The sequence below is a fragment of the Sorex fumeus genome, unplaced genomic scaffold (assembly GCF_029834395.1).
Source record: "Sorex fumeus unplaced genomic scaffold, SorFum_2.1 ptg000041l, whole genome shotgun sequence".
Lineage (NCBI taxonomy): Eukaryota > Metazoa > Chordata > Mammalia > Eulipotyphla > Soricidae > Sorex > Sorex fumeus.
The window spans coordinates 10,954,661-10,979,076 of NW_026606098.1; the positions used below are offsets into that span (position 1 = coordinate 10,954,661).

Genomic DNA, 24,416 nt, shown 5'->3' on the forward strand with positions numbered 1-24,416 from the left:
GCGCCTAGAGGCCGGGTTGAGGACAGCGGCCCCTGCTGGTCCGCGGCCGCCTCTGCACCCGCTGTCCCTTCTATCTTGTTAGACTCCTCCACAGTCCTTTAAGACTCCAGTTAGATGCCTGACAATGCCCATTAAACTCCTTAGTTCTTTTGTTGTTGTTGTTGATGCTGCTGTTTCTTTGTTTGCTTTTTGGGTCACACCCATTGATGCACAGAGGCTACTCCTGGCTCTGCATTCAGGAACCACTCCTGGCGGTGCCCAGGAAACTGCATGGGATGGGAGGAATTCAACCAGGGTTGGCCGCGAGCAAGCCGCGAGCAAGGTCGCCCTACCCGCTGCACTATCGCTCCAGCCCCTATACTCCTTAGTTCTCTTAATCCGCTCGGCACACCCTGGGTTTTGGTTGGGCTCTTTCTGAGGGAAGTGACTAAACTCAGAGAGGTTAAGCCATTTGCTCAAGGGCTCACTGTGGAAAAGGGCAAATCAAGAAACATCAAGAAGATAGGTTTTGAGGGTCTCTCACTTAGCCTTTGGCTTTTTGATGGCTGAATTGGAATGACAACTCATTCCAGATCCACTCATTCCACCTTTCCAAGTGGGGTCCCTCTCTCCTTGTGACCCCCACTCCCATCCCACAGTTGACACGCTGGCTCCTGAGTACAGAGGGTGGGGCATTTGGTTTACAAGCAGTAGACCAGGGTTGATTCCCAGAGCCCGTCGGGAGTGACCCCTGAACTCAGAACCAGGAGGAAACCCCGAGCACCGCTGGGTGTGTTCCCCCAAAAGCTAAATAATCACAAACATAATACAATTATCTCTGGTAAAAGAAAGAAAAGATGAGGTTGGGGCAGTAATACAGTGGGTAAGGTGCTTACCTTGCACACAGAGGACCCAGGTTCAATCCCTAGCACCCTATACGGTGCCCTGAGCCCTGCCAGGAGTAATTCATGAGCGCAGAGCCAGGAGTAAACCCTGAGCACCACCAGGTGTGGCTTCAAAACAAACTACAAAATTCTTTAAAAAGAATATGATTTGGGGCTGGCCAGAGCGAAAGCATAGTGGAGAGGGCATTTGCCTTGCCAACCTGGTCATGTAACCCCTGAGCATTGCCAGGTGTAACCCCAAAAAGCCATAACTAAATAAAATTTTAAAATAAAAAAATAAATGAAAAAATATGACTCACTAGACAGGGGCTTTCGAGAGGCAGTTAAGTTGGAATGGTGTCATTAAGTTACATCAGCAAGATGAACCCAGAATGGAGAAACCCATGGGCTGGAGAAGGTCAGCCACATGGCCTCAGAGAAAACGGCCTTGAACCTGAACCTTGAGCTTCCTGCACTGTTTCGGCCACTTTGTGGGCTCTTTTGCAGGCTAAAACCTCACTTCCTGCTCCTCTACCTGACCCCCACCCAAGTCTGTCTTACTTTGGGGCCAGAAGATATTATATCAGGAGGACATTTGCTTTGCACACAGCTGACCCAGGTTCAATACCCAGCATCCCACAGAGTCCCCTGAGCACCACCAGGAGTGATTCCTGAGTGCAGAGCCAGGAGGAACCCCTGAGCAACGCCAGGTGTAGCCAAAATAAACCAACATAAAAAGAAGTCTGTCTTGGGAGTCTATGACGGCGCTCAATGGTCCCCCAAGAACCTTTAGGAGCACCCAGTACCACCTGAGTATCAGAGCCTGTGGCTAATGCCTCCCCCAAAAAAGCACTCACAAAGAACACCACATACTTTACTGTTGTTTTTATTTGGGGGCTATACCCAGGACTTACTCCTGACTCTACACTGAGGCGTCACTCCTGAGAGTGCTCAGGGACTCTGAGGGATCCTGGGGATTGACCTTGGAGAGGCCTCAGCAAGGCAAGCACCCTCCCCACTGTTATCACTCTGGCCCCCACTCAGGGAACATTCTAGAAGGCTTCCCAAAGCACTAGGGTGGAAATGCTGAGTGATTGATGTGATTGTGCCCAACCTCAGCAGAACAGTCCATCCTCTTAGCAAAATGCAAACTGTAAGCCACTGACCACACCCAGCCGTCCTGGGGGACCCTGAGGTGCTGGGGATTGAACCAGGGGCTCTGCACGCAAAGCCTGTCAGTCCTGGAGCCTCTCCCTGGCCTACGGGAAAATCACCCGTGAGGAGCACATCTTCCCTGGCGATGCCGACACTCAGTGGTCCCCCAAGAACCTTTAGGAGCACCAGCAGGAGCATCCTGAGCAAAATGCCAGGAACAGCCCCTGAGAACACCACCATGTGGCACGAACCACCCACCTCTCTACAGTCCCCAAAGAAGAAAGGAAAAAGAAAACCAGCCCACTGAGCAGTGTTGGATTTATCTGTGCAGCTGCTTGGGGCATCTTGACTCATCTGGTCTCGCTACTGAAACACACACACACAGGCGCACACACACACACACACACACAGAGATGCACACACAGGCACACACAGACACACACAGGCATACATATACATGCACAGGTGCACACACATATACACATAGGTACACACACAGGCACACACATAAACACAGGCACACACACAACACACACATACATAGGCACACACAGGCACACACACAGGCACACACAGGCACACATATACACACACAGATACACACACAGGCACACCACAGCACAACAAACACAGGCACACAACACAGAGGCACACACAGGCACACACAGACACACAGGCATACATATACACGCTCAGGTGCACACACATATACATATAGGTACACACAGGCACACACATACACACAGGCACACACAGCACACACATACATAGGTACACACAGGTACATACAGGCACACACATACACACAGGCACACATAGGCACACCACAGCACAACAAACACACACAGGCACACACATACACACACAGATACACACAGGCACACACAGGTACATACAGGCACACACACAGGCACACACATACACACAGGCACACACAGGCACACATATACACACACAGATACACACACAGGCACACCACAGCACAACAAACACAGGCACACAACACAGAGGCACACACAGGCACACACAGACACACAGGCATACATATACACGCATAGGTGCACACACATATACACATAGGTACACACAGGCACACACATACACACAGGCACACACAGCACACACATACATAGGTACATACAGGTACATACAGGCACACACATACACACAGGCACACATAGGCACACCACAGCACAACAAACACACACAGGCACACACATACACACACAGATACACACAGGCACACACAGGTACATACAGGCACACACATAGGCACACACATACACACAGGCACACACAGGCACACCACAGCACAACAGGCACACAACACAGAGGCACACAGAGGCACACACAGACACACACAGGCATACATATACACGCACAGGTGCACACACATATACACATAGGCACACACACAGGCACACACATGCAGACACACACAGGCACACACAGACGCACATAGGCACACACAGGCATACACATATACACAGGCACACACACAGCACAACATATACACACAGGCACACACAGGTACACACACAGGTGCCCAAACACAGGCATACAATACAGAGGCACACACAGGCACACACAGACATATACACACAGGCATATACACAGCACACACATACACAGGCACAGACAAGCACATACAGGTACATACACAGGCGCATACATACACATAGACACACACAGGCACACACAGGCAGGCACATGTCTGAGTTGCAGACAGTGAAAGCCAGTTCCAAACGTGCAGGTGGATTAAATGTGCTTCCCATGAAGAATATCCAGAGGCAGGCGGATCTGGGGTAGGGGAGGGGCTGTCCCAGGTCGGGGGTGCAGCTCGCTCCTCCAGGGTCTCTCTCCTCCCCTTCCACTGTTTGTCGCTCCTCCAGGGTCTCTCTCCTCCCCTTCCACTGTTTGGCCCTGCCACCACCTTTGCTCCAATCAATATTTTTTCAGAAGTGGCATTGAGGTAGCTTTTCTATTTCCACCAAAGGCGGCTTGCTGCATCCTACTTAACTGTCATGCTGTCTTTCCCCCTTCAAAAAAGATAGAATTCCATATGGAATTACTCCTAGAGGTGCTCAGGGACCCCTATGGGATGATGGGAATCGTAGCCGGGTGGGCAACATGCAAGGCCAGCGCGCTCCCTGCTGTACTGTGGCTCTGGCCCCTGGTTTTTGTTCGGGGCCCTCTGGGGCAGTATTTAGGGTTTACTCCAGGCTCTGTGCTCAGGGATCCGGGCCTGGGTTTTTATTTTCATTTTAATGATTCAAGATACACGGTCAGTGAGACGGAGCCCACAATTCGCATGTCCCACCAGGAGTGAACCTGGAGCTCAAAGAGAAGTAAGTCCTGAGCACAACCAGGTATGTGGGGTCAGAGTGATGGGACAGCAGGGAGGGCACTTGCTTGGGTTTACTCTCTGGCAGCACATATGGTCGCCTGAGTCCCACCAGGAGTAATCCCTGAGCACCCTAAATAACTGTCATGCTGCCCCTCCGCCCAAGAATACATTTTCTTATTTGCAGGGGATTACTTGGGGTTTGTTGCTTTTTGTTGTTTATTTGCTTTTTGTTTTTGGCTCACACCTGGTGTATGTCCTAGTTCTGACTCCTGGTGGTACTTGGGGGATGCCGGGATGCTGGTGGTGCTTGGGGGATGCTATGGGATGCCGGGGGTTGAACCCCAGTTCAGCCACATGCAAGGTAAACGCCCTCCCCACTGTGCTATTGCTCTGGTTGGGGTTATTTGGCCCTTTCCAATCAAAAGAGAGAAAAACTATGCTCACACCTTCATTAAAAATACTGTTGCTAAAAAATGCTAAGTAACAACAGAGCTGTTGGAAAAAATGACCCAGATTGGGTGGCTGAAAACCTTCCACACATAAAAAATTCTCAATCCGTCATATGCGACAAACCGAGAATGAATCGGAAAGGGGGAAGTCTGGTGAGATTCCCTAGAAGTGACATATAGTCCAGACTTGTCCCCTGTCCCCCTCACCCAGGACCACCCTATTGGGTCCTTGTTGTCTGTCTTGCTTGGAGGGAGCCACACCCAGTGGTGCTCAGGGGCTATTTCCGGTTCTGTGCTCAGGTGTGACCCCTGGTGGTGCTTAGGGGAACAGACGCAGTGCTGGGGATCAAGCCCGGTCAGCTCCTGGCACAAGTGCCTTCCTCGAGTTCCCTCTCCCCTGCCCCCACCAAGCAGTGCTGCAGTGCTTTATGCCCTCGTTCTGTTATGTAACCCGGGTAAATGATTTCACCACTCAAGACCCCAGTTTGTTTGTTTTTGTTTTTCAGGCCACATCCAGTGTTGTTCAGGGATTACTCCTGGTTCTGCATTCAGGAATTACTTCTGGCAGTGCTGGGGGAGAGGGGAGGCCTGTGTCAGTCACGTGCAAGGAGGCTGCCCTCCCGGCTGGACTATGGCTCAAGCCCTAAGACCCCATCTGTCCATTGGAACTCAAAATAGCCTCTAGTTCACAGGTTTTGTTTGTTTTTGTGTTTTTAGGCAATGCTCAGGGCTTACTATTGGCTCTACCCTCAGATATCACTCCTGGCGGGGTTTTAGAGGGAAAGAGCCAGGAGCAAGCCCTGAATACTGCTGGGTGTGCCCCCCAAACAAAAGCAAACCCCCAAATCAAAACAAATCAAAACATAGCCCTCAGACCATCACCATACCTGGAATCATTCAAAATGGCAGGGCTGTAAGATGAAATGATCAAATTTCATGAAACTATCAGCAAAATGACTATTACAAAACGCTTATAAAAAAAAACAAAAACGAAATTCAACTAAGGAGAGCAGAGAGGGAGAGTGTCTGAACTGCTGGGATCATAGCCACCCCAAACTTGCTGAAACTTGACTACCCACTGTGGCCATGCCACCATGGTGGGCTGGACCTACAGCATAGGAGCTAAAGTGTTTGCTTAGCACGGGGCAGCTGTTTCTCTGTAGGAGATGCTGGTTCGAATCCCAGGTCCACCTATGACTGCACAGGCTCCAACAGGGGTCACTCCTGAGCACAGAAAAGGAACAGGTCTCATGTTGTGGGATTTTTCCAGTCCATAAACATTTTTTTATTTAAATGTTTAAAACAAACAATCCCCTGAATATCACAGGCAGAAGATTGGGGGTGGGGGCAGGTGAATTGTACCGTTATAGAGTTGAAGTCTGGGACTGGAGTGGACAGGGTGTTTGCTTGCACTCGGTCATCCTGGGTCCCATCCCCAGCATTCCATCCCATACATTTTCCAGGTACTGCCAGGAGTAGTTCCTAAGTGCAAAGCCAGGAGGATTGATTGCCAGATATGCCCCCAAACAAACAAAACAAAACTCCAGAACTGAAGTCTGTCTTAAAGAGTTCACGTTTTCTTCATGCTGTTTTTGGGTTTTATTTTTGGTGAGGGGGCACTCTGTCATGCTAGGTCACTCCTAGCTCTGTAGTGATCAGAAGAAGCTCTCTGGTGCTGTGGGACACACACACACACACACACCACACACAAAAACACATAGCACGCGGTCCCCGGGGATTGGACCTGGGCCTTGAGCCTTCAAGCCGGAGCTTCAGCACCTTGGAGTTTCCATCTCACCTCCACCGCTGAGTTTGGGGGGCGAGATAAGAGGTGGGAGGGACACTCACATTTCAGGCTGAGAATTATGACCTCAGGGAATGTCCCTGGGCTGCTCGCTTCCTGCTTGTTATTCAAGAAAAGTTGGGGTTCCCCAGCCCGTTGGGTACTGGAAGTCACGGAACGCCCGAGAGCAGGGTCCGTGCGGATTCCAAAGGATATGCACTAAGGAGGCGGGGTTAGTGTGGACAGTCGGCAACAGGGAGGACAGAGCACTCGAGCTGCGGAAAACTGGGGAAGGGTCACTCCGCATTTGTCAGGCCAGCGGGATGCAGCGTCAGGCCCCGGATGTGCGCGCGAAGGGCGCCCTGGCAACTTGCACGCATCGGCGGTCGCGGGGCTGGAGCAATCCAGCAATCCAGGTGCGCACCTGGCGACGCCCGGCGCTGGGATCTAAGCCACTCGGCGGCATTGTTGTCACCGCCGCCTCTTGCCACCATCGCCACCCCCACGCCCTCGTTCCCACCCACAGCGGGACTTAGCACCCGCCCCCACCCTACACCTGCGCGAGAGGCTCGTGTCTCTTTAAGAAGCAAGACGCGCCCAGCGTGGGGCGTGGCCGTCGCCGGCCGCGGCGCCTGGAAGGGCGGAGGGGAGGAAGGCGGGGGCGCGGAGTGGGGCCGCCCTGATTGGCTCGACGCCAGGGCGGCGGCCGCGCGCGCCTGCGCAGTGCCGAAGAGCGCGCGCCCCGGCGGGGGAGGAGGGCGCGCGGCCGCTCATTGGCCGCCGCCGCGGCCCCGCCCACGAGTGGCGGGCGGTCACGTGACGCGACGGCTGGGGGCTCCCGGCGCGGGGGACGCTGGTGGCCAAGATGGCGGCGGAGCTGGTGGAGGCCAAAGTGAGTGAGCGGCGGCGGCGCCGGGCCGGGCGGCCGGGTGAAGGGGCGGGGGCCTGGCGGCGGGCCGAGCTCTGCGCCCGCCGCCCCGGGGACCCTCGGCGCGGCCCGCCCACGGCTCGCCGCCCGGCCCCCCTCGTCCTCCCCCCGGCCCCCCGGGCTCCGGGTGCGGGGCGGGGGGCGGGGAGGCCGGGGGCGGGGTCCTCCCACCTCCTCCGGCGCCTCGGGACGAGGGTCCGGCCCGGCCTCCCGGCGAGGCTGCGGGCAAGGCTCTCCGCGCACCAGCCGAGCGCAGCACGAGCATCCAGGTCCGCGTCTCCCGAAACGCGGGGACCGGCCCCGCCTCCCAGGCAGAGGCAGGGGTCCTCCCCCACCCCCCACCCCCGGAGCGCCGCGATGCTCGAGCGACCCGGCCCCGCGTCGCGCCGCAGCCGGGGTGCGTGCCCGCGGGCCTGGGGGGAGTGTCCGAGGCGCCCCCGCCCCGTCTCTTCTTGCGTCCCTCGGAGCTCCCCGGCCTCGCCGGCCAGCTCGCAGCTAGCGACTTTCGGGGCCCCCCTCGCCCCCCACCCCCGCGCTCCGCTGTTGCCACCGCCGCGGGCCTCCTGGGGCTCCGCGGCGCCTGCCCTCGGGGTGCATGCCGTCCCTCCCGGTCCCAGCCCACCCCGGGCTCGGCCTTGCAGCCCGGGTCGGCGTCCGAGCCCCGCCCCCCTGCTGACACCGCGCGGTGTGGTCAGAGTGGGCTCCGACCCCCGATTACCGACTTGCCGCAGCTGTCTGGGCTCGGCCCGGCGGCACCACCCCGCGGCTGCAGCCACAGCTGTGAGGGTCCCGCGCGCCGTGCCGGGGCCTCTGCAGCCCCTCAGACACCCATGCGCACCTCATCGAGGGGTGGGAGACCCCCACGTCTCTGCTTTTGCTCTTCCCTGCGCCCCTAGTTGGGCTTGGAGCTCACTCACTCTGCCCCTCCCTCCCGCCCCCTTCCACCTTGCGTTCCTGCCAGTTGCCGGTATCGATCCGCCCGCCTGGTTCCAGGGGTGATCTCTAGCTCTGGGGACTTTCCCTGCAAAGAACTTGTGAACTTGTCGGGGTGAGGTCCCAGAAACCCACCCAGGCATCTTCAGTGCTGTCTGTCTTCCCAGAAGTTGGCTCAAGGCGGGCTCAAGGCTGGAGGCGGGTCCCCACCCGCGTTGCTCCGACTCTGCTCCCTTCTGCCCGCTCCGCATTGCTCTCCTTCCGGACCTCGGGTTCCAACCCCCGCCCCAGTTACAAAGTTGCAGAGATATTTATTTAACAGGCATTTCCCCGCGGTCACCCCGGTTTGGGAGGGGGGCCCAAAGTGGGCGGTGTGGGAATCTGGAGAGGAGGCACCATCCAGAGACGGGCCCCCTAACTCCTAAATGGATGGTGGTCCCTTTTTATTTCATTTGTTTTCTGGTTTGGGGGCCACACTAGCAGTGTCCAGAGCTGACCCCTGGTGCTGCACTCAGGGATCACTCCTCGCAGGGCTGGGGGAGTCTTCGAGGTGCCAGGGATGGAACCTCGGTTCACCTGTGCACTCAGAGCACTGGCCCACTGTGCTATTGCTGTGGGGTGACACGTTTTCTGGGGAGCCTCTGTGCCAAGGGGGATTTGGCTCCATAGCACCCCCTATCCAGAGGAGCCGCCCCTTCATCCCTAGCCTCAAACTGTCACTTTGAAGTATCTTTTCAGTAACTGGGGATCCTAAATACACTCCCCCCGGCCCGGCCCGTCTCTCTCTCTCACAAACACACAGCACTGCCTTTAGGTACTTTCTCAGTCTCTTCTTAAGAGCTGAGTTTGTATTTTTTCATTCTTTTTTGCGGGTACAAACTTGGAAATCCAATTCACACTCTGAGAATTCTTTCGTGCTGGGGGGTGTCAGTGTGAACCCCCAAACCTGTTACCGCAGCAGTTGTCTGGTTGCACAGTCCGGGTTCCGCCTTCTCTGAGGCTGGGGGTGGGGCGTGGGTGTTTATAAACATAGGTGCAGCCGGGGTTGGATGCGGGGGGTGGCCCTCACCTGACACCCCGGCAGTGCCCGAGCCAGGCTCCTTTCTGGTGGCAGGTGCTGGGAAACCTGAGTGGTGAACATCTGGCCGCAGGTGGGGGGTGGGCGGGGTCTAGCACCCTGAGTCCAGCCTGGGATCAGTCTCTGTGTGTTGGGTCAGCACCCCTGCCCGCCCTCTCCGCACCTGCGGGCCTTAGGCCTTTACTCTGTGCAGGTTGGGGTGTGGCGGGGGGCGTCCGTCAGGCTGCCCCTAGCTGTCAAGTGACCCCCATGCTCATGGGTAGGTTTGTGCTGCCGAGGGTTCCCTGTGCCACCCCCGCCCCATCTGGCCTGCTGTGAGGTTCCGTCATAGTGGGTTTGGGGCGCCGTGTTCCTGCAGGGACCGACCCCCAAGTGTTGCAGGGTGGGGGACAGTGGGCCCTGGTGCTGAGTGTCTCAGACAACTCACCCTTTGCGGGACCACAGCCCCGCCAGCACCCTGCCAGGGCTGTCGCCCCTCTGCCCCCCCAGAATCTGTGGGTCCCACTCGGCAACCAGGAGCCCCTCTGCTCTTCAGCACCCCCGCCCCCTGGTCCTGCCCTCTGGAGAAGCCGCTTCTTGGGGCCCGGCTCTCTGCCTGCTTCGCTGGTCATGGGCTCTGTTCCCTCTTTGCTGGAACCTTCTCTCTCTCTCTCTCTCTCTCTCTCTCTCTCTCTCTCTCTCTGCTTTTTTTGGGTCACACCCCGCGATGCTCAGGAGTTACTCCTGGCAGTGCCCGGGGGACCATATGGAATGCCGGGGATTGAACCCAGGCCGGCTGCATGCAAGGCAAACGACCTACCTGCTGTACTATCGCTCCGGCCCCTGGAAGTTTCTCTTTCCATCACACTTCACGTAGTGCAGGCCAGTTTTGCGGGGAGCCTGGCCCGTAAGTCCCTTCAGCCCTGTGTGGGGCAGGCTTTCTCCTCCCCTGGCCCCCACAGCAGCGGGGTGGGGGCTGCCTGCTGCTAACTTTGGTTTCGGGATTGTTTAGGGGTCCCACCTGACGATGCTGAGGGGCTGCACATGTTCCCAGTCCTTGGACTCTGACCTTGGTTGCCATGACCCCGTCACGGACTTCTGCCACCCCCAGACCCAGGGGTTGACTGGTCGGCCGGGTCCGGGTGATCTCCTGGGACTTTCATGATGGTCTTTTTGTTTTGGGGGCCACACCCAGCGGTCGTCAGATCACTCCTGATCGCACTTGGGGGACCCTTTGGGGTGCTAGGAATCAAACCTGGGTTGGCTGCTGTGTGCAAAGCAAGCGACCTCCCCACTGTACGATTTTTCTAGCCCTTTGTGATAGTCATTTTTTTTTCCTGGTTACTCCCAGGGGTGCTCAGGACTTACTCCTGGCTCTGCGCTTTGGAATCGCTCCTGGTGGGGCTCACGGGACCCTGTAGGGTGCTGGGAATCATACTCCGGCCAGCCACCTGCAAGGCAAAACGCCCTTCCTGCTGTCCTGTCACTCAGGGCTCTCCTTATGATGATCTGAACCAGAGTTGAGGGCCAGGATATTGCCCAGCCCCCCACCCAAACTGCCCAAACCGCCCCCTTTGCTCCCCCCCATGATGTTGCCCCAAATCACCGATGTGAGTGTGCAGGGGAAGGGCATACAGAAGAAAGTGCTGGAACCAGCCGGAAAGAACAGCGCTGGGGGGGCGGTGGGCATTCAGGGGGCCAGATGCGGGCCGGGGGGTTGGTCGTCCACTGTGGCCACGGCCCCAGGAGAGCGTGTGCAGAGGCGCGTCTCGCCTGCCCGCTCCAGCCCCCCGCCCCTGATGAAAAGACTGAGGGTCCGAGAGGCAGAAGAGAGGGACTGAGGGGGCCTGGCGGGGGTCCTGGGCTGGCCTCTGAGCGCCCCCTGTCTGCCGCCGCCCCTCCCCAGAACATGGTGATGAGCTTCCGAGTGTCCGACCTCCAGATGCTCCTGGGCTTCGTGGGCCGCAGCAAGAGCGGCCTGAAGCACGAGCTGGTGACCCGCGCGCTGCAGCTCGTGCAGTTCGACTGCAGCCCCGAGCTCTTCAAGAAGATCAAGGAGCTGTACGAGACGCGCTACGCCAAGAAGCACGCCGAGCCCGGGCCGCCCGCCCGCGGCCTCGACCCGCTGGCCGTGCACTCGGCCGCCTTCGAGCGCGAGCGGCCGGCCGCGGGGGCCCGCGCGCCGCTGCCCGGCCCCAACCTCGACTTCCCCGTGCTCTACGGCAAGTACCTCAATGGACTGGGCCGCCTGCCCAAGGCGCTGAAGCCCGAGGTGCGCCTGGTCAAGCTGCCCTTCTTCAACATGCTGGACGAGCTCCTGAAGCCCACGGAGCTGGGTGAGTGGACGGCCCTGGCCCCCAGGACTAGGTCTGGGACGGCAGCAGAGAGCAGGGGCAGTGGGAGGCTGGCTTCCTGCTGGCCGGTGTGGGAGGGCCGGGGGCACCCCAGGATGGCTCAGTAGGGGTGCCGGGGAGAGGGGCAGGACGCGGCCTTGTGTGGCCTCCTGACTCCCTAGGGGCTTCCTTGCTGTCCCCTCGCGCCAGGCATCCCCGCACCCCTCCCCGGAGGTGTCTCTCCCCTTCTCCTGTGCTTCACCATGGCCCTCCCGCCCGCCAGCGCCCCACACTGACCCCCATCCCTCGCATGCTCGCGGGTGGGCAGGACAGCCCTGTGGGCAGCAGGAGGCAGCCCCCTCGTTCTTCTCGTTTTTATTTTTTTGTTTGTTTTGCTTTTTGGGTCACACCCAGCAATGCTCAGGGGTTACTCCTGGCTCATGCACTCAGGAATTATTCCTGGCGGTGCTCGGGGGACCATATGGGATGCCGGGGATCGAACCCGGTGGACTGCATGCAAGGCCAACGCCCTCCCCGCTGTGCTTTTGCTCTCGCCCCAGCACCCTCACTCTTGCTGTCCCCCGTACCTGCTTTCGTTGGGCGGGTGAGTGGGTGGTGGGTGGTGCTGGCGGGCCATGCCCCGAGGAGCTCAGGGGTCACGCCTGGCAGGGCCCAGGGGACCCTGTGCAGTGCCGGGGGCTCCCCACATTCCGTCGCTGGGTCCCCGTCCCATCATCTGGCCAGCTTGGGGCCCTGCACTCCCCTCCCCGCATCCCTCCCAGACCTGCATCCTGAGTGCCCCCCAGCACAGGCCTGGAGAGAGACTGGGGAGGGGGCTGGGGGGGGCGGGGGTCTGCTCTGAGCAGCTGTACTTGGGGGGAGGGCCAGGGTTTCCTCTGCCCGAGGCCACGTCCCCAGGTGACCCCACTTTCTCCCCGGGCCCTCGCTTGCTGGACAGCCCGTCGTCATTGGGGACTCTGGGGGCCCTTCTGAGTGAGGAGCCTGTTTGGGCCCCCACCGCCGGGCCTAGGGGGGCAGTGGAGGGGCCCGCGACCTTGCCCCCTTCCCGGCCCCGTCTGGGGCTTCCTTCCTGCTGGAGCGAGCCCGGGCCCCCGCAGCCCATAATGCATCTCTGCCCTAGCCCCCGGGGACCCCGTCACCTGATCTCCGGGAGAGCCTGCGCCCCTGTCTGCACCGGGAGTGAGTCGCCCGCCCGCCCGCCTAGCGCTGGCGGCGCAGAACAAAGAGGCGCCTCCCCCCAGCCCTTCGGGCCCCCCAGCACTATGTCGGGCCTCTCCCCCCACCTCCTGGGTGCAGGACCCCGGTCGGTCATTGTTCCAGGACCCAGGATGTGCTGGACCTCGGCCCCCCTTCCTTGCCTGGGGGCCCCCAGGAGGCCCTGCCCTCGCTCCCGCCCCTCACCCGGCACAGGTCAGCGTGGCTGGCGGTGTGGAGGGAGGCGTCGGGGGCAGCCTGGACATAAATCACCCACCGGAATGCGGGTGGGGGAGGGGCGGCACAGGGCCCAGAGGGCGGCTGGAGCCCCATGCCCCCCCCCCCCCCCGTCCCCCCCGCGCCAGCCCTTCTGAGCCCCTGCGCCGGCTGCGCTGGCCTCCGAGTTCCAGGGACGGCTCAGCACCTGCTTCCTGACCCCAGAGGGACTCGGGGGTGCTGGGGGCACGGTTCAGGGCAGGGTGCCACTGCTTGGGGCGTCCCAGGGCCCGCGGGTGCCCCAGTGGGGCCTGCTGGGGTGCGGAGGCCGTCATGAGACTCGGCGGAAGGAAGGAAGCTGGTCGCTGAACTGACGTGGGTCGCTCCCCGCCCCCTGCATCCTGTGCTGGGCCCCGAGGTGGTGGACTGGGGGTGCAGTGGTCACCGCGCTGCCTCCCCACCACACACACACCACGTGGGGCCCAGTGCTCCTCTCCCCAGCTCTGTTCTGAGCAGGGGATCCCCAGGCATGGATAAGGGACTGAGGGGGGTGTTTGCGTGCTCTGTCCAGAAGTGCAGGGCCCCAGGGGCGACTCTTGGAGGTCCCCGGTACCCCAACTTGAGTCTTGGTAGGGCGGTGGTAGTTAGGAAGGCTTCCTGGAGGAGGAGGCTGTGCTCTCATATAGCTGCTGGGATGGAGTGACTGTGAGCCTGGCCATGGTCGGGTGTGGGCCCATAAATGCAGGCCATTGTGATTGGGGCGAGGTGTGGCCTTGGTCCCAGAATGTCTTGGGGAAGGGCCTGACGGGATGGTTCCCAGGGCCACCTCTGATGCAGCCTGGGTCCCGGTGTCCAGCCCTTTACCTCTCAGTGGTTTCGGCCCCGCCTTTGCCCTGGGGCCCTGCCTGTGTCCATCCCCCCCCCCCCATATGCATCCGTGCATGGCCACTGCTTTGGCAGCAGGACCTGGGGCTGGTGACCCTCGTGCCCCTTCAGGCTGTGCCCCATCCACTGGCACCCACAGGTCAAAACTCAGGGGCCCCCAGTGTCCCCCACAGCCTGGCCACCCCGTGGACCTTGACCGTCTTCTTCCTTGCTGTGTGGGGCTCTGCTGGGCACTCGGTCTCCCTCCAGAGCTGGACCCAGAATGGATGTGGGGGGGGGTCTCCACCGGGACTCCCCCTCAGCTTTGCCTTTGCACCCGGTGTGTGTTTGGGGACCAGCTGGTGCTTGGGGGGCCGCAGTGCAGAGCTGCTTCCACCCGCTCAGGTTGTTGGGGGGCCCCATAGGGGCTGCAGGCTCAGCCCTGGCTCCTGCTGGTCCGGACCCGCCCTTCAGTGTCACACACACAGCGTGGCGGCAGGTGGGGGTCCCACACACTGCCGTGCCCCTCGCTCCCTGCCAGCTCAACATGCTTTTCCTTTTGGGTTGGGGGCCACCGCACACTCCCGGCTCTGTGGCACACTCCTAGCGGGGCTCGGGGACCCTGGGGGGTGCCGGGGGTTGAACCCAGGTTGACTGCGGGCGAGGCCAGTGCCCTCCTGGCTGTGCTCTTGCTCCAGCCGTCAGTGTCTGAATATCATTGGGTGGTGGGGTGTGGGGGCACTAGGACCCTCCCCAAATCCAGGGCCTGATCACTGCCTGCTTCACCCCTTCCTCACTTGGGCTCTTGGGGGGTACTGTGTGGTCACGAGCAGGACGCGCCTCAGGACCTGGGTTCTGTCCTGGCCTCCGTGGCCTTGGTCATCCTCCCTGGGGCCCCTGGCGGCCCTGCGGTGTGTGTGTGTGTGGGGGGGCAGGGTACCGCCGTCGCTGCTTGGGATCACTTCAACTGTGCATGGGGACACGGTGCCCGCGGGTCCCACAGCCAGGCCGGCGGTCGCCGGCTGTGTCTGCTTTTACTTCCGGGCTGCTGGTTTTGGGGACTTGAAAGGCAGCAGGGACTAGGTGGGTGACTGGGACCGGAACCTTCCAGATAAGGGAGGTGCCCAGAGGCCTCTGGGCAGGGAGGGCCACAGCCTCCAGGGCTGAAAGTGGGAGGAGGGATGGATATGAGGGAGGGGGCGGGCACTGCCCCCCTGCGGGGAGGGTCAGAGGGCTTTGTGGAGCTGCCGGCCCTGGGTGGGGGACAAGGGCCTGACCCTTCCACTGTGCTGGGAACTGGCTGGTCGTGCCCACCCCTGCAGGAAACATCCAGATCCTCTCCCCAGACCCATGAGGGGCTGAGCCCGCTGGGGCGCCCTGCCCCCCCCCCCCCCCCACACACACACACACTGCCCAGTGATCTGGTCTCCACCCTCCTCAGGGCCTCTGGTGGCCTCAGCTCTCTGGGGACCCGCCCAGACAAACAAGTGTGACAGTAGCCTCCAGACAGCCAGCCCCTGGGGCTCTAGGGCCGGGGTCTGCCCCAGCTTGGGGGGAGGGGGTAGTAGAGGCACCTCTGCGGGCTGCACTGCCCCCCCTCTTATTTGGGGGTGGGGTAGGGCCACGCCCGGCTGTGCGCAGGGCTTCCCCATGGCTCTGCACTCAGAGGAGTCCCTCCTGGTGGGGCTGGGGACCAAGCCTGGGTCAGCTGTATCAAGGCAGGTGCCCCCCCCCCCCCCCGGATTCAGGTCTGTGACTTTGGGGGTTTGGGTTGGCTTCTGTTCGGGGGCCACACCTGGCAGTACTCAGGGCTGATTCCTGGCCCTGCGCTGTGGTGGTCCCTCATGGTGGGGCTCAGGGGACCGGACGGGGTGCCAGGGATGGAACCTGGTCAGCCGCGGGCAAGGCTGCGCCATCCCCACTGCCCCTGCAGCCTCAGAGCACTGTGTGGGGAGTAGTCTGACCCCCTACTTTAGAGTCCCCCCACCCCCCAAAGGCAAGTGGGTGGGGGTGTCCGAGCAGGCCCTCCTGGTGCCAACGCGCCGGTGTGTGTCAGTCCCGCAGAACAGCGAGAAACTGCAGGAGAGCCCGTGCATCTTCGCCCTGACGCCGCGGCAGGTGGAGCTCATCCGAAATTCCAGGTGCGGGAGTGGTGGGGGGGGCTGGCATACCCCGAGGACCAGTGGGGGCTGGCCAGGTCGCTCACTTACCCTCCTCACCCAGGGAGCTGCAGCCGGGAATCAAGGCCGTGCAGGTGGTCCTGAGGTGAGCCCTGCCCCGACACCCCCTGTCCCATCCACGGCTCCCCCCCTCCGCCTCCTCCCGCCCTCGGCCGCCCCAGCCCACGTCCAGCCTGTGCCCGCAGGATCTGCTACTCGGACGCCAGCGGCCCGCAGGAGGACCAGTATCCCCCCAACATCGCCGTGAAGGTCAACCACAGCTACTGCTCTGTCCCGGTGAGTGCGGGGTGGGGGGGGGGCCGGGGGCAGGGTGGCCCGGCTGCAGCTGGAGCCCATGCGAGCTGCCCCTGCCGTCTGCTCCCAGGGCTACTATCCCTCTAACAAGCCGGGCGTGGAGCCCAAGCGGCCGTGCCGCCCCATCAACCTCACCCACCTCATGTACCTGTCATCGGCCACCAACCGCATCACCGTCACTTGGGGCAACTACGGCAAAGTGAGTGGGGGCCGCCCCAGCATGCTCCCCACCTCGTGTCCCCTCCTGCCCGGCTAGCTGTGGGGGGAGGGGCGCCTCTGTGGGGGGGGGGGCACTCATGCCTGCCTCCGGCCCGCAGAGCTACTCGGTGGCCTTGTACCTGGTGCGGCAGCTGACTTCCTCCGAGCTGCTGCAGCGGTTGAAGACGATCGGGGTGAAGCACCCGGAGTTGTGCAAGTCGCTGGGTGAGTACAAGGGGTCCTGGGCACCAGACGCCCGTGGTTTCGTGGGGTGGGAGCTTTAAGGGGGACCCACCCAGCACTGTCCCCCTTCCCTGCCCCCGCCCAGCACCTGGACACAGCAAGTGCCCCCTGTGGCTGCCACCGGGAACATGCCCTGCCCTGCCCCCAACTTCCCTCCAGGGTGCCCCACAGGGGTGAGGCCCGCAGATCCTGGGGTGGGACTGCTTCCACCTCATCCAGCCCAGGCCTTCACACACGGAGGGGATCTGCCGGGTTCTTTCCTGGGGAGGGGGTGTCCTGGGATTTTGCAGGCACGACCCCTATCTCCCCCACCCACCCCCTGCTCCCCTGCCCCCTGTTCCTCACCACCCATGCTCAGGTGCTGCCGGTCATGGGAAGGCGATTGTTCCCTGCGATTTTCAGAAAAGCTGGGGTTCAGGGGGGCAGGGTCTCCTCCCGCTCACGCTGGCCTTCCTCTCCACAGTCAAAGAGAAGCTGCGCCTGGACCCCGACAGCGAGATTGCCACAACGGGCGTGCGGGTGTCCCTCATCTGCCCGGTGAGGGAACCGGCCGGGCCAGGGGTGTGGGGGCGCAACTCGGGGTGCGACGTAACTCTCAGGCGTGCCCTGCTTGCTCACGCCCGCCCCACCCCGCCCTTCCTGCCCCGCAGCTGGTGAAGATGCGGCTGTCGGTGCCCTGCCGGGCCGAGACGTGTGCCCACCTGCAGTGCTTCGACGCTGTCTTCTACCTGCAGATGAACGAGAAGAAGCCCACCTGGATGTGCCCCGTGTGTGACAAGCCGGCCCCCTACGACCAGCTCATCATCGACGGGTGGGTGCGCCCCGCTCCCCAGCTGCTGGGCCCAGAGTGGGGGGGGGGGGGCAGGGCAGGGCCACGCCCACCCTCGCCACGCCCCCACGGACCACGCCCCATCCCCCCAGGCAGCCCTCTGGTCAAGGTACCCTGCCCACACCTGTCCTCAGAGTCTGAGCAGGGGGCAAGCCAGTAGAGGACTGACCCGGGACTTGAACCCGGGTCTCTGCCACTCTGAGCCCCGGGCCCTCCCCGATGGGGCCTGACTGCCGTCCTCTTGCAGCCTGGGCAGAGGGAGGAGGCCAGGTCTGAATAGCAGCTCTGTTCCCTGCTGGCAGCTGTGCGGCTGGCGCAGGACCCCCTCCCCTCCCCCCAGGCCTGGCCTGGGTCAGGTCACTCAGTTCGGGTGTCAGCCCGCGGGCTGGGGAACGTGATGCTGGTTCCACTGGAGCCAAGAGCCCTGAGACCTAGGATGCCCGCTGCCCACTTCACGTAGCCCATCGGCTGAGGGTAGTAGCCAGGGAAGCTTCCTGGAGGAAGGGGCCTCGGTTTATAGTCGATGCAGCTGCGTCCTGGTCTGGCTCTGGGCTTTTGCGGTCCAGGGCCCGGCCCACGCCCTCATCCCCACCCCCACCCTAGTTCCCGACTGGGCCCTGCGGTGGGAGGAGCAGAGCCGCATGGACACTCATTCCTGGTGCTCAGGCTTTGTCCAGAGGCCGAGGCGGGGCTGTGCAGTGGGGTTCTGGGGGGTGGGTGGTGCAGGCGGCCCTGCGGAGCTGCTGCGAGGACGTGGGTGTCTGGAGGGTGCCCGCGCAGGGCAGAGCAGGTCCCTGCAGGGCGGGAGGGGCCCCCCTCACCTCCGTGGCCCTCCTTGGCCTCCAGGCTCCTCTCCAAGATCCTGAGCGAGTGTGAGGACGCGGACGAGATCGAGTTCCTGGCGGACGGCTCGTGGTGCCCCATCCGCGCCGAGAAGGAGCGCAGCTGCAGCCCGCAGTGCCCGATCCTGGTGCTGGGTGAGTGGGGCGGGGCCTCCCGGGGGGCACCCGACCTGGACCCCCAAATCGGCGGCCTGAGCCTCGCCCTGTCTCCGCAGGCACCTCGGACCCCAACGGGCTCCTGGCCACCCCCAGCATCAACGGCGGCAGCGGCGGCGGCGCCGGCAGCGGCGGGGGCAGCGGGGCCCTCGGGGGCGGCGGCGCGGGGGCCAGCGTGGAGAACGGCAAGGCCGGCGCCGACGTGGTGGACCTCACTTTGGACAGCTCGTCGTCTTCGGAGGACGAGGACGAGGAGGAAGAGGAGGACGAGGACGAGGACGAGGAGGGCCCGCGGCCCAAGCGCCGCTGCCCGTTCCCCAAGGGCCTGGTGTCGGCCTGCTGACCGCGCCGCGCGGCCGCCGGCCGGACTCACTCTCCTGGTGCTCTCCGCGCGCGTGCGCGCCAGCGGACAGACGCGGGGCGCGGGGGGCGCGAGGGCGGCGCGCGCGATCCTAGCTGGCTTCCCACCGGTCCCCTGTCCGACACCCCCTCTCTCCGGCCCCGGCGCCCAGCGCCCGCGCCCGCGGACCGGACTGTCCTAGGGGAGGATTTAAAAAGGAAAAAAAAAGCAAAAAAACAAACCCACAAAAAAAAAAAAAAGGAAAGAAAAAGGAAAAAAAAAACCACCAAGGAACCTACAGGAAAAGCAACAAGAAAGGAAACGCGCGGGACTCCGGCCCCAGGCCCGGCCGCCCAGCCGCCCGCCCGCAGCTGCCTCCCCCTCCGGCCCCTGGACGCCCCCGCCCCGCCTTCGCGCAGTCGAGCATTCCAGCTGGTGCCGGGGGGCTCCCCGCACCCGTCCTTCGCCCGCCCCCACCTCGCAGAGAGCCCGAGTCCAGCGCCGAGCAACCAAGCGTTTTAGCCAAGAAGCCATGGAGTGGGTTTGGGGGTGGGGGGACGGAGGGGGAGGGAAGGGGTCCGGGGGTGGGGAGCGGGGTCGCGGGGGGTCGGGGCGGGCGCAGGGCGGGAGGGGGGCGCAGCCACAGCTATTTTTTTGAAAGTGCAATAACTTGGTATTTTGAAGACCCGGCTTGTGGTCAGGGCCCCCCCACCCCCTCTGCGGGCGGTGGGGGGTCGGGGCGGGGGGGCGCCCCCCAGGATGTGGCACCACGTGGCGAAGGGGGGTGGGTGTCAGTTTTCTAGCCAGCTACCTCGGAAATTCCAATTCAGGTTAACTTCCCTCTGGGCAGCGCCCGCTGTCCCACCCCCACTCCCGGGGCCCCCGCCCCGCGCTCTCAACTCGGGGTGGCCCCTCTCCCCCTCTTCGTGCTCTTGGGTTTTCGTCCCGACGGGCCCCAGGCCTGCCCAGCGGGGCCCCCCACCACCACCACGATCTCGTCTTCCGATAGGACCAGGCCGGGCATGGGGCTTGGGGGTCGCGCAGGCACCGAACCGAGCCGGTCCAGGCCCACCGGCTCCGGATGCTCCGGGAGGCGCCCTCCGCCCGGCACGGAGCTTACTCTTTCTGTGTGTGTGGGTTTTGTTTCTGTTTTCTTTTGTATTTTTCCCTCGGCCCCCCCATTCCTGCCCCAGCCCGATGATTTCTGTTGTCCCCCACCCCTTTGTACGCGCAGATGTCTCCGGTCAGGAAGCAATATCATTTTATCATTTCAGGTGTCGAGTGAGGGGCGGGCCGTGGTCGGGCGAATATTCAGTTTTACTGTATAAACTCGGTTCCGCAGTCCGGCCGGCCGCGGTTTTCTAATATTTGTATTCTAATTTAATTGTTTTTTAAAAACGCGAATAAAAAAAGTCAAGGTGAAGCCGCCGGAGACCCAGGGGTCTGTGATGTGTGTGTGCGTGTTGGTGGGAGGGGGGTCCCGGGAAGAGCCGTCAAGGGCCTCTGCGCCAGTGACAGGTCTGAGAGTGGAGGTGCCCCAAAGGGCACTCGGAGTTCTCACCGGACTCAGCAAGCCAGGGCTCCAAACATGGGCCGGAGGTGTCCCTGCTGAGGGAGCCCCAAATCCACGGAACTGGGCCTGCGGAAGGAGGCTGGGAGGGACCTCTCCACCAAGCGGGGAGACCAGAGGGTGAGACCAGCCTGAACCCAGAAGGCCCCAGGTAGACTCAGGACGGAAAGCCCCACAGACAGGAAGCGGGTTCGTGGTGGTCCTGGGCCAGGGCTGCCTTCCCGCCCTGGAGGTGGTTCTGGTCCAAACCGACAGGTGGTGTCTGGGGGGACCCTGGGGCCCCCTCACGGTTGTGGCCCAGCTCATGGGCACCCGGGGCCAGGCGGGCACCCACCCCGTCCCCTCTGGGGACACACCCGACCCTCTCCCCTCTTGGAGAAAGGGGCCCAACCTTTCCCCAAGATGCGCTTGCAGGAGTCAGCTTGGGGGTCCCCTGGCCAATGTGGTGGCACCCAGCCCCGGGGCTGTGGAGCCTGCTTCTCCCCACGGGTACCCCCCCAGGCCTGGCACTGCCAGCTACACCCACCCACCCACCCACAGAGCCCCAAGAGGGGGGCTTGTCCATGCCTCTGCCAGAGGCGGACCCTGCAGACCCACCGGGAAGGGGCCCCCAAACCCACCCTTGGCGTCCCCTCCCCCAACAAGACAGCGGAGCGCGTGAGAATCAGGCAGACGAGGCGGGCTTCGGAACAGGCTGCATTTAGTGGCTTTTCTTTTTTATGTACAAGAAAAAAATGATTTTTTTCCGGGTTTTTTTTTCATCATCTTTTTGTCTTTTTTTTCTTAATTACTTTTTAAAGCTTCTCCCCCCACCCCCAAAAGTGCATTTTTTTTTAATCAATGGATTTTTGTTTGCAGTCTCCCACACTTTTATAAAGACTCAAATACAGTCTGTGGAATGTCTCCTCTGTGCTGTGGGCCCCCCCGCCCGTCCCCAGGCCGGGCGCCCCAAAGTCCAAGGCACCTCGTGTCCGGGCCTGGGCCCTCCCCCCGGGCGTGGGGAAAAGACCCGGCACCTGCCCCCCCCATCCACTCTGGTTTCCAGGCAGCCCGACCGAGGGGATTTGGGGGGCTCTCTAGCCCACCTCTGTCTCATGGCCCTGCACCCCCATAAATCTATATAGTGCGAACAAATCTTGACTCTGAGGTTACGTCTGGGGGGGGCCTGAGCCCCAACCCTGACCCATGTCCAGCCAACACCCCCCCTCCCCCGCCCCATCCAGAAAGGCCGTTTCCTCAGTTTAAATAACTTTTTAAAATAAAACTGCAAATATAAATATCTTTCTTTCTCAAAAAATAGGATTTTTTTCTTTTTTTTTTTCTTTTTTCTATTTTCTGGATTTAAAAAAAATGTATTTTTTTCTTCTGCTTGCTTTTTCCCTGCCCACCCCGCCCCCACTCCCTGTCTCGCCTCTTACAATCTCGGCTGCCTGGGTCACTGCCGGGTAGACCCCCCACCCTAGGGTGGGGGCGACACACCCTTCCCGCCTTGGCCCCTGCACGCTCCCTCCACCTGACCGAGGCCCAGGGGTCTCTGCAGTGCAAAGCCCCTCCCCCAGAGCCTCTAGAAGGGGCCGGCCAACCTCCCACCTCTGCAGAGGGTATAGCCCCGCCAGGGCCTTTGCTTCAGGTGATCCTTCAGATGGGTGGGCGACACAGGGAAGGGGGGCCTGAGAGGGTGTCTCTCGGGCGCGCTGCCCGAGGGGGGGAGCCTGTCCACGGGACCTAGACTTGGGGCAGAGGACAATCCACACCCGTGTTCCAGAGGTGCCTTCAGGCACTTTACATTCACTGTTTCGTTTTTGACTTTTTTGCTTTTTTCCCCTCTTAATCTCAAAAGGCGGGGGAGGGAGGGGAGGGGGCGTCAAGGCAGGGAGCAGCAGCAGCAAAGGGAATTTCTCTGTCCGGCGCCCCCCACGCCGCCCCTCGCCCCTTGGCATCGGTGGCGCGTGCACACACTTGCCAGACGCAGCCACGCAGCTTCACCAAGATGCAAAGAACAATTTCGCTTCGCTTTTTTTTCTTTTTCTTTTTTTTTGTACCAGGCAGTTAAAAAAAAAGGAAAAAAAAAAAGAAAAACAACCCCTCCCTCACCAGAAACAAACCAAACCCAAAAAACAACCAAACAACCAAACCAAAAAAAAAAAAAAAATTTAAATTAAATTAAAAAAGCTTTTTTTTTTGTCTCCTTTGACTGTCCAACACATTCCCGTCCAATATATATATATATACGAGAATTCAGCAGTTATCTTTGGCAACACTTGATCACGACCTTAATTTAAAGAATAAAAATAAAAGCGATCCACGTCTATGTACAGTATGTGATTTGCGCGGGAGGAGGGGCCGGGCGGGCGGGGAGGGGGTCCCGGCTTGAACCCATGCAGCCGGACTGGGCAGCAGGACATGGTCAGGGCACGTTAAGGCCGAGCGGGCCGGGCGGAAGCTGGGTGCGGAGCTAGGGGCGAGGGCTAGTGCAGTTCCCAAGGAGGTCCGTGTTCAAGTGTTCTCGGCAGGGGGGAACCGGCCCTTGGACCCCCGCCCCGCCCCCCCCGAGTCCCATGTCCGGTCGCCCCCACTGGCCAGGACGACAGCTGTGATTTTTCAGTTGGTTTTATTGCGAGGGGGGTGTGGGGAGGGGTTGCCCCACAGAGAACCTCACTGGCAACGGGGTGGGTGTGGAAAGGCGGGGAAGGGGGGAGGGGACCCCTGGCCTGGGCTGTCTGCTTAGGCCTCCGCAGATGGTCCCCCAGAGCGTGCCCCGGACACTGGGGTACGACCAGCACCCAGCCCTGGGCTCCCCCTGCCACCCCCCCCTCGCAAGGGGGGGTCCTGAGACATTTCAGGGGGCTGAAGGCCCGGGGGTGAGCGTGTGTGTGGGGAGGCCTGTCGGGCAGGAGCCGTGTCCGCTGCCTTCTTGGAAACGCTTCCCTTTGAAAAAGAGCCAAAATCAGAACACAGGAGGGTCCTCGAGGAGCGAAAGGGGGGTTCCGGAGAGGGGTGCGCCCCGGGCTTTCAGGAGGAAGGGTCTCAGCTCAGCACAGCGACTATTTACAGGGTCCCACGCTAGGCGTTGCGTATGCAGAGCAGGGGGCCTGGGGGGCTGGGGCGGGGTGCGGGGGGTCGCGCTGGCTGAGGACACCCCCGGACCTTGGCCCATCCGTGGCCTGTGGCTCGGTCGACGCCGTGCCTTTGGGGAGCCAGAGGCCAGGGGGAGGCCAGTGCCAGCCCCTGGGTTACAGTCAGTGCCTTTGAGTAGAAAGGGGGCCGGGGAGGGCGGGGAGCCCTGGAGGTGGGGGTCCCCCGTCCCACCTCCACGGGGATGGCGCATCCAACATGGCAGCTCCTGGGCCATGTTGGAGGGAGAGTCCCCTGGAAAGGGCTGGAAGCCCAGACGCGGGCAATTGCGGACGGAGGGGACACGGGGCGGCAGGGGAGGGGAGGGGAGGTGGGCGGTGGCTGGGTTGCTCGGGTCCATCCCTGAGTTCGGGAGCCCTGAAACGGGGGTCCCTCGGACAAGGGCGGACACTGTTATGGCTAGTGGGTCATGAGTCGGCAGGGTGGGGGCCTGGGGAGGTCCTGGAAGAGCCCCCCACGACACCCAGTCCTGCCTGCACGCCAGCT

At 61.6% G+C, this 24,416-nt stretch overlaps 1 protein-coding gene across 1 annotated transcript; it reads left to right on the forward strand.

Moving 5' to 3' along the window:
• Positions 1 to 7,403: 7,403 nt before the first annotated feature.
• On the forward strand, positions 7,404 to 19,337 carry PIAS4 (protein inhibitor of activated STAT 4). The gene is made up of 11 exons (XM_056119742.1): positions 7,404 to 7,489; positions 11,422 to 11,851; positions 16,200 to 16,284; positions 16,367 to 16,408; positions 16,509 to 16,599; positions 16,688 to 16,816; positions 16,935 to 17,040; positions 17,522 to 17,595; positions 17,709 to 17,869; positions 18,734 to 18,864; positions 18,945 to 19,337. Exons 1-11 carry the CDS (start codon positions 7,463 to 7,465, stop codon positions 19,226 to 19,228), a joined length of 1,560 nt encoding a protein of 519 aa, XP_055975717.1. The 5' UTR covers positions 7,404 to 7,462; the 3' UTR covers positions 19,229 to 19,337.
• The last annotated feature ends 5,079 nt before the right edge of the window (positions 19,338 to 24,416 follow it).

Excerpts from the sequence above, each read along its gene's own strand:
- PIAS4 (XM_056119742.1), top strand. The coding sequence starts at position 7,463 with ATGGCGGCGGAGCTGGTGGAGGCCAAA. Across the intron at positions 11,852-16,199 it reads CCTGAAGCCCACGGAGCTGG|TCCCGCAGAACAGCGAGAAA; the intron begins GTGAGTGGACGG and ends GGTGTGTGTCAG. Across the intron at positions 17,041-17,521 it reads GGAGTTGTGCAAGTCGCTGG|TCAAAGAGAAGCTGCGCCTG; the intron begins GTGAGTACAAGG and ends TCCTCTCCACAG.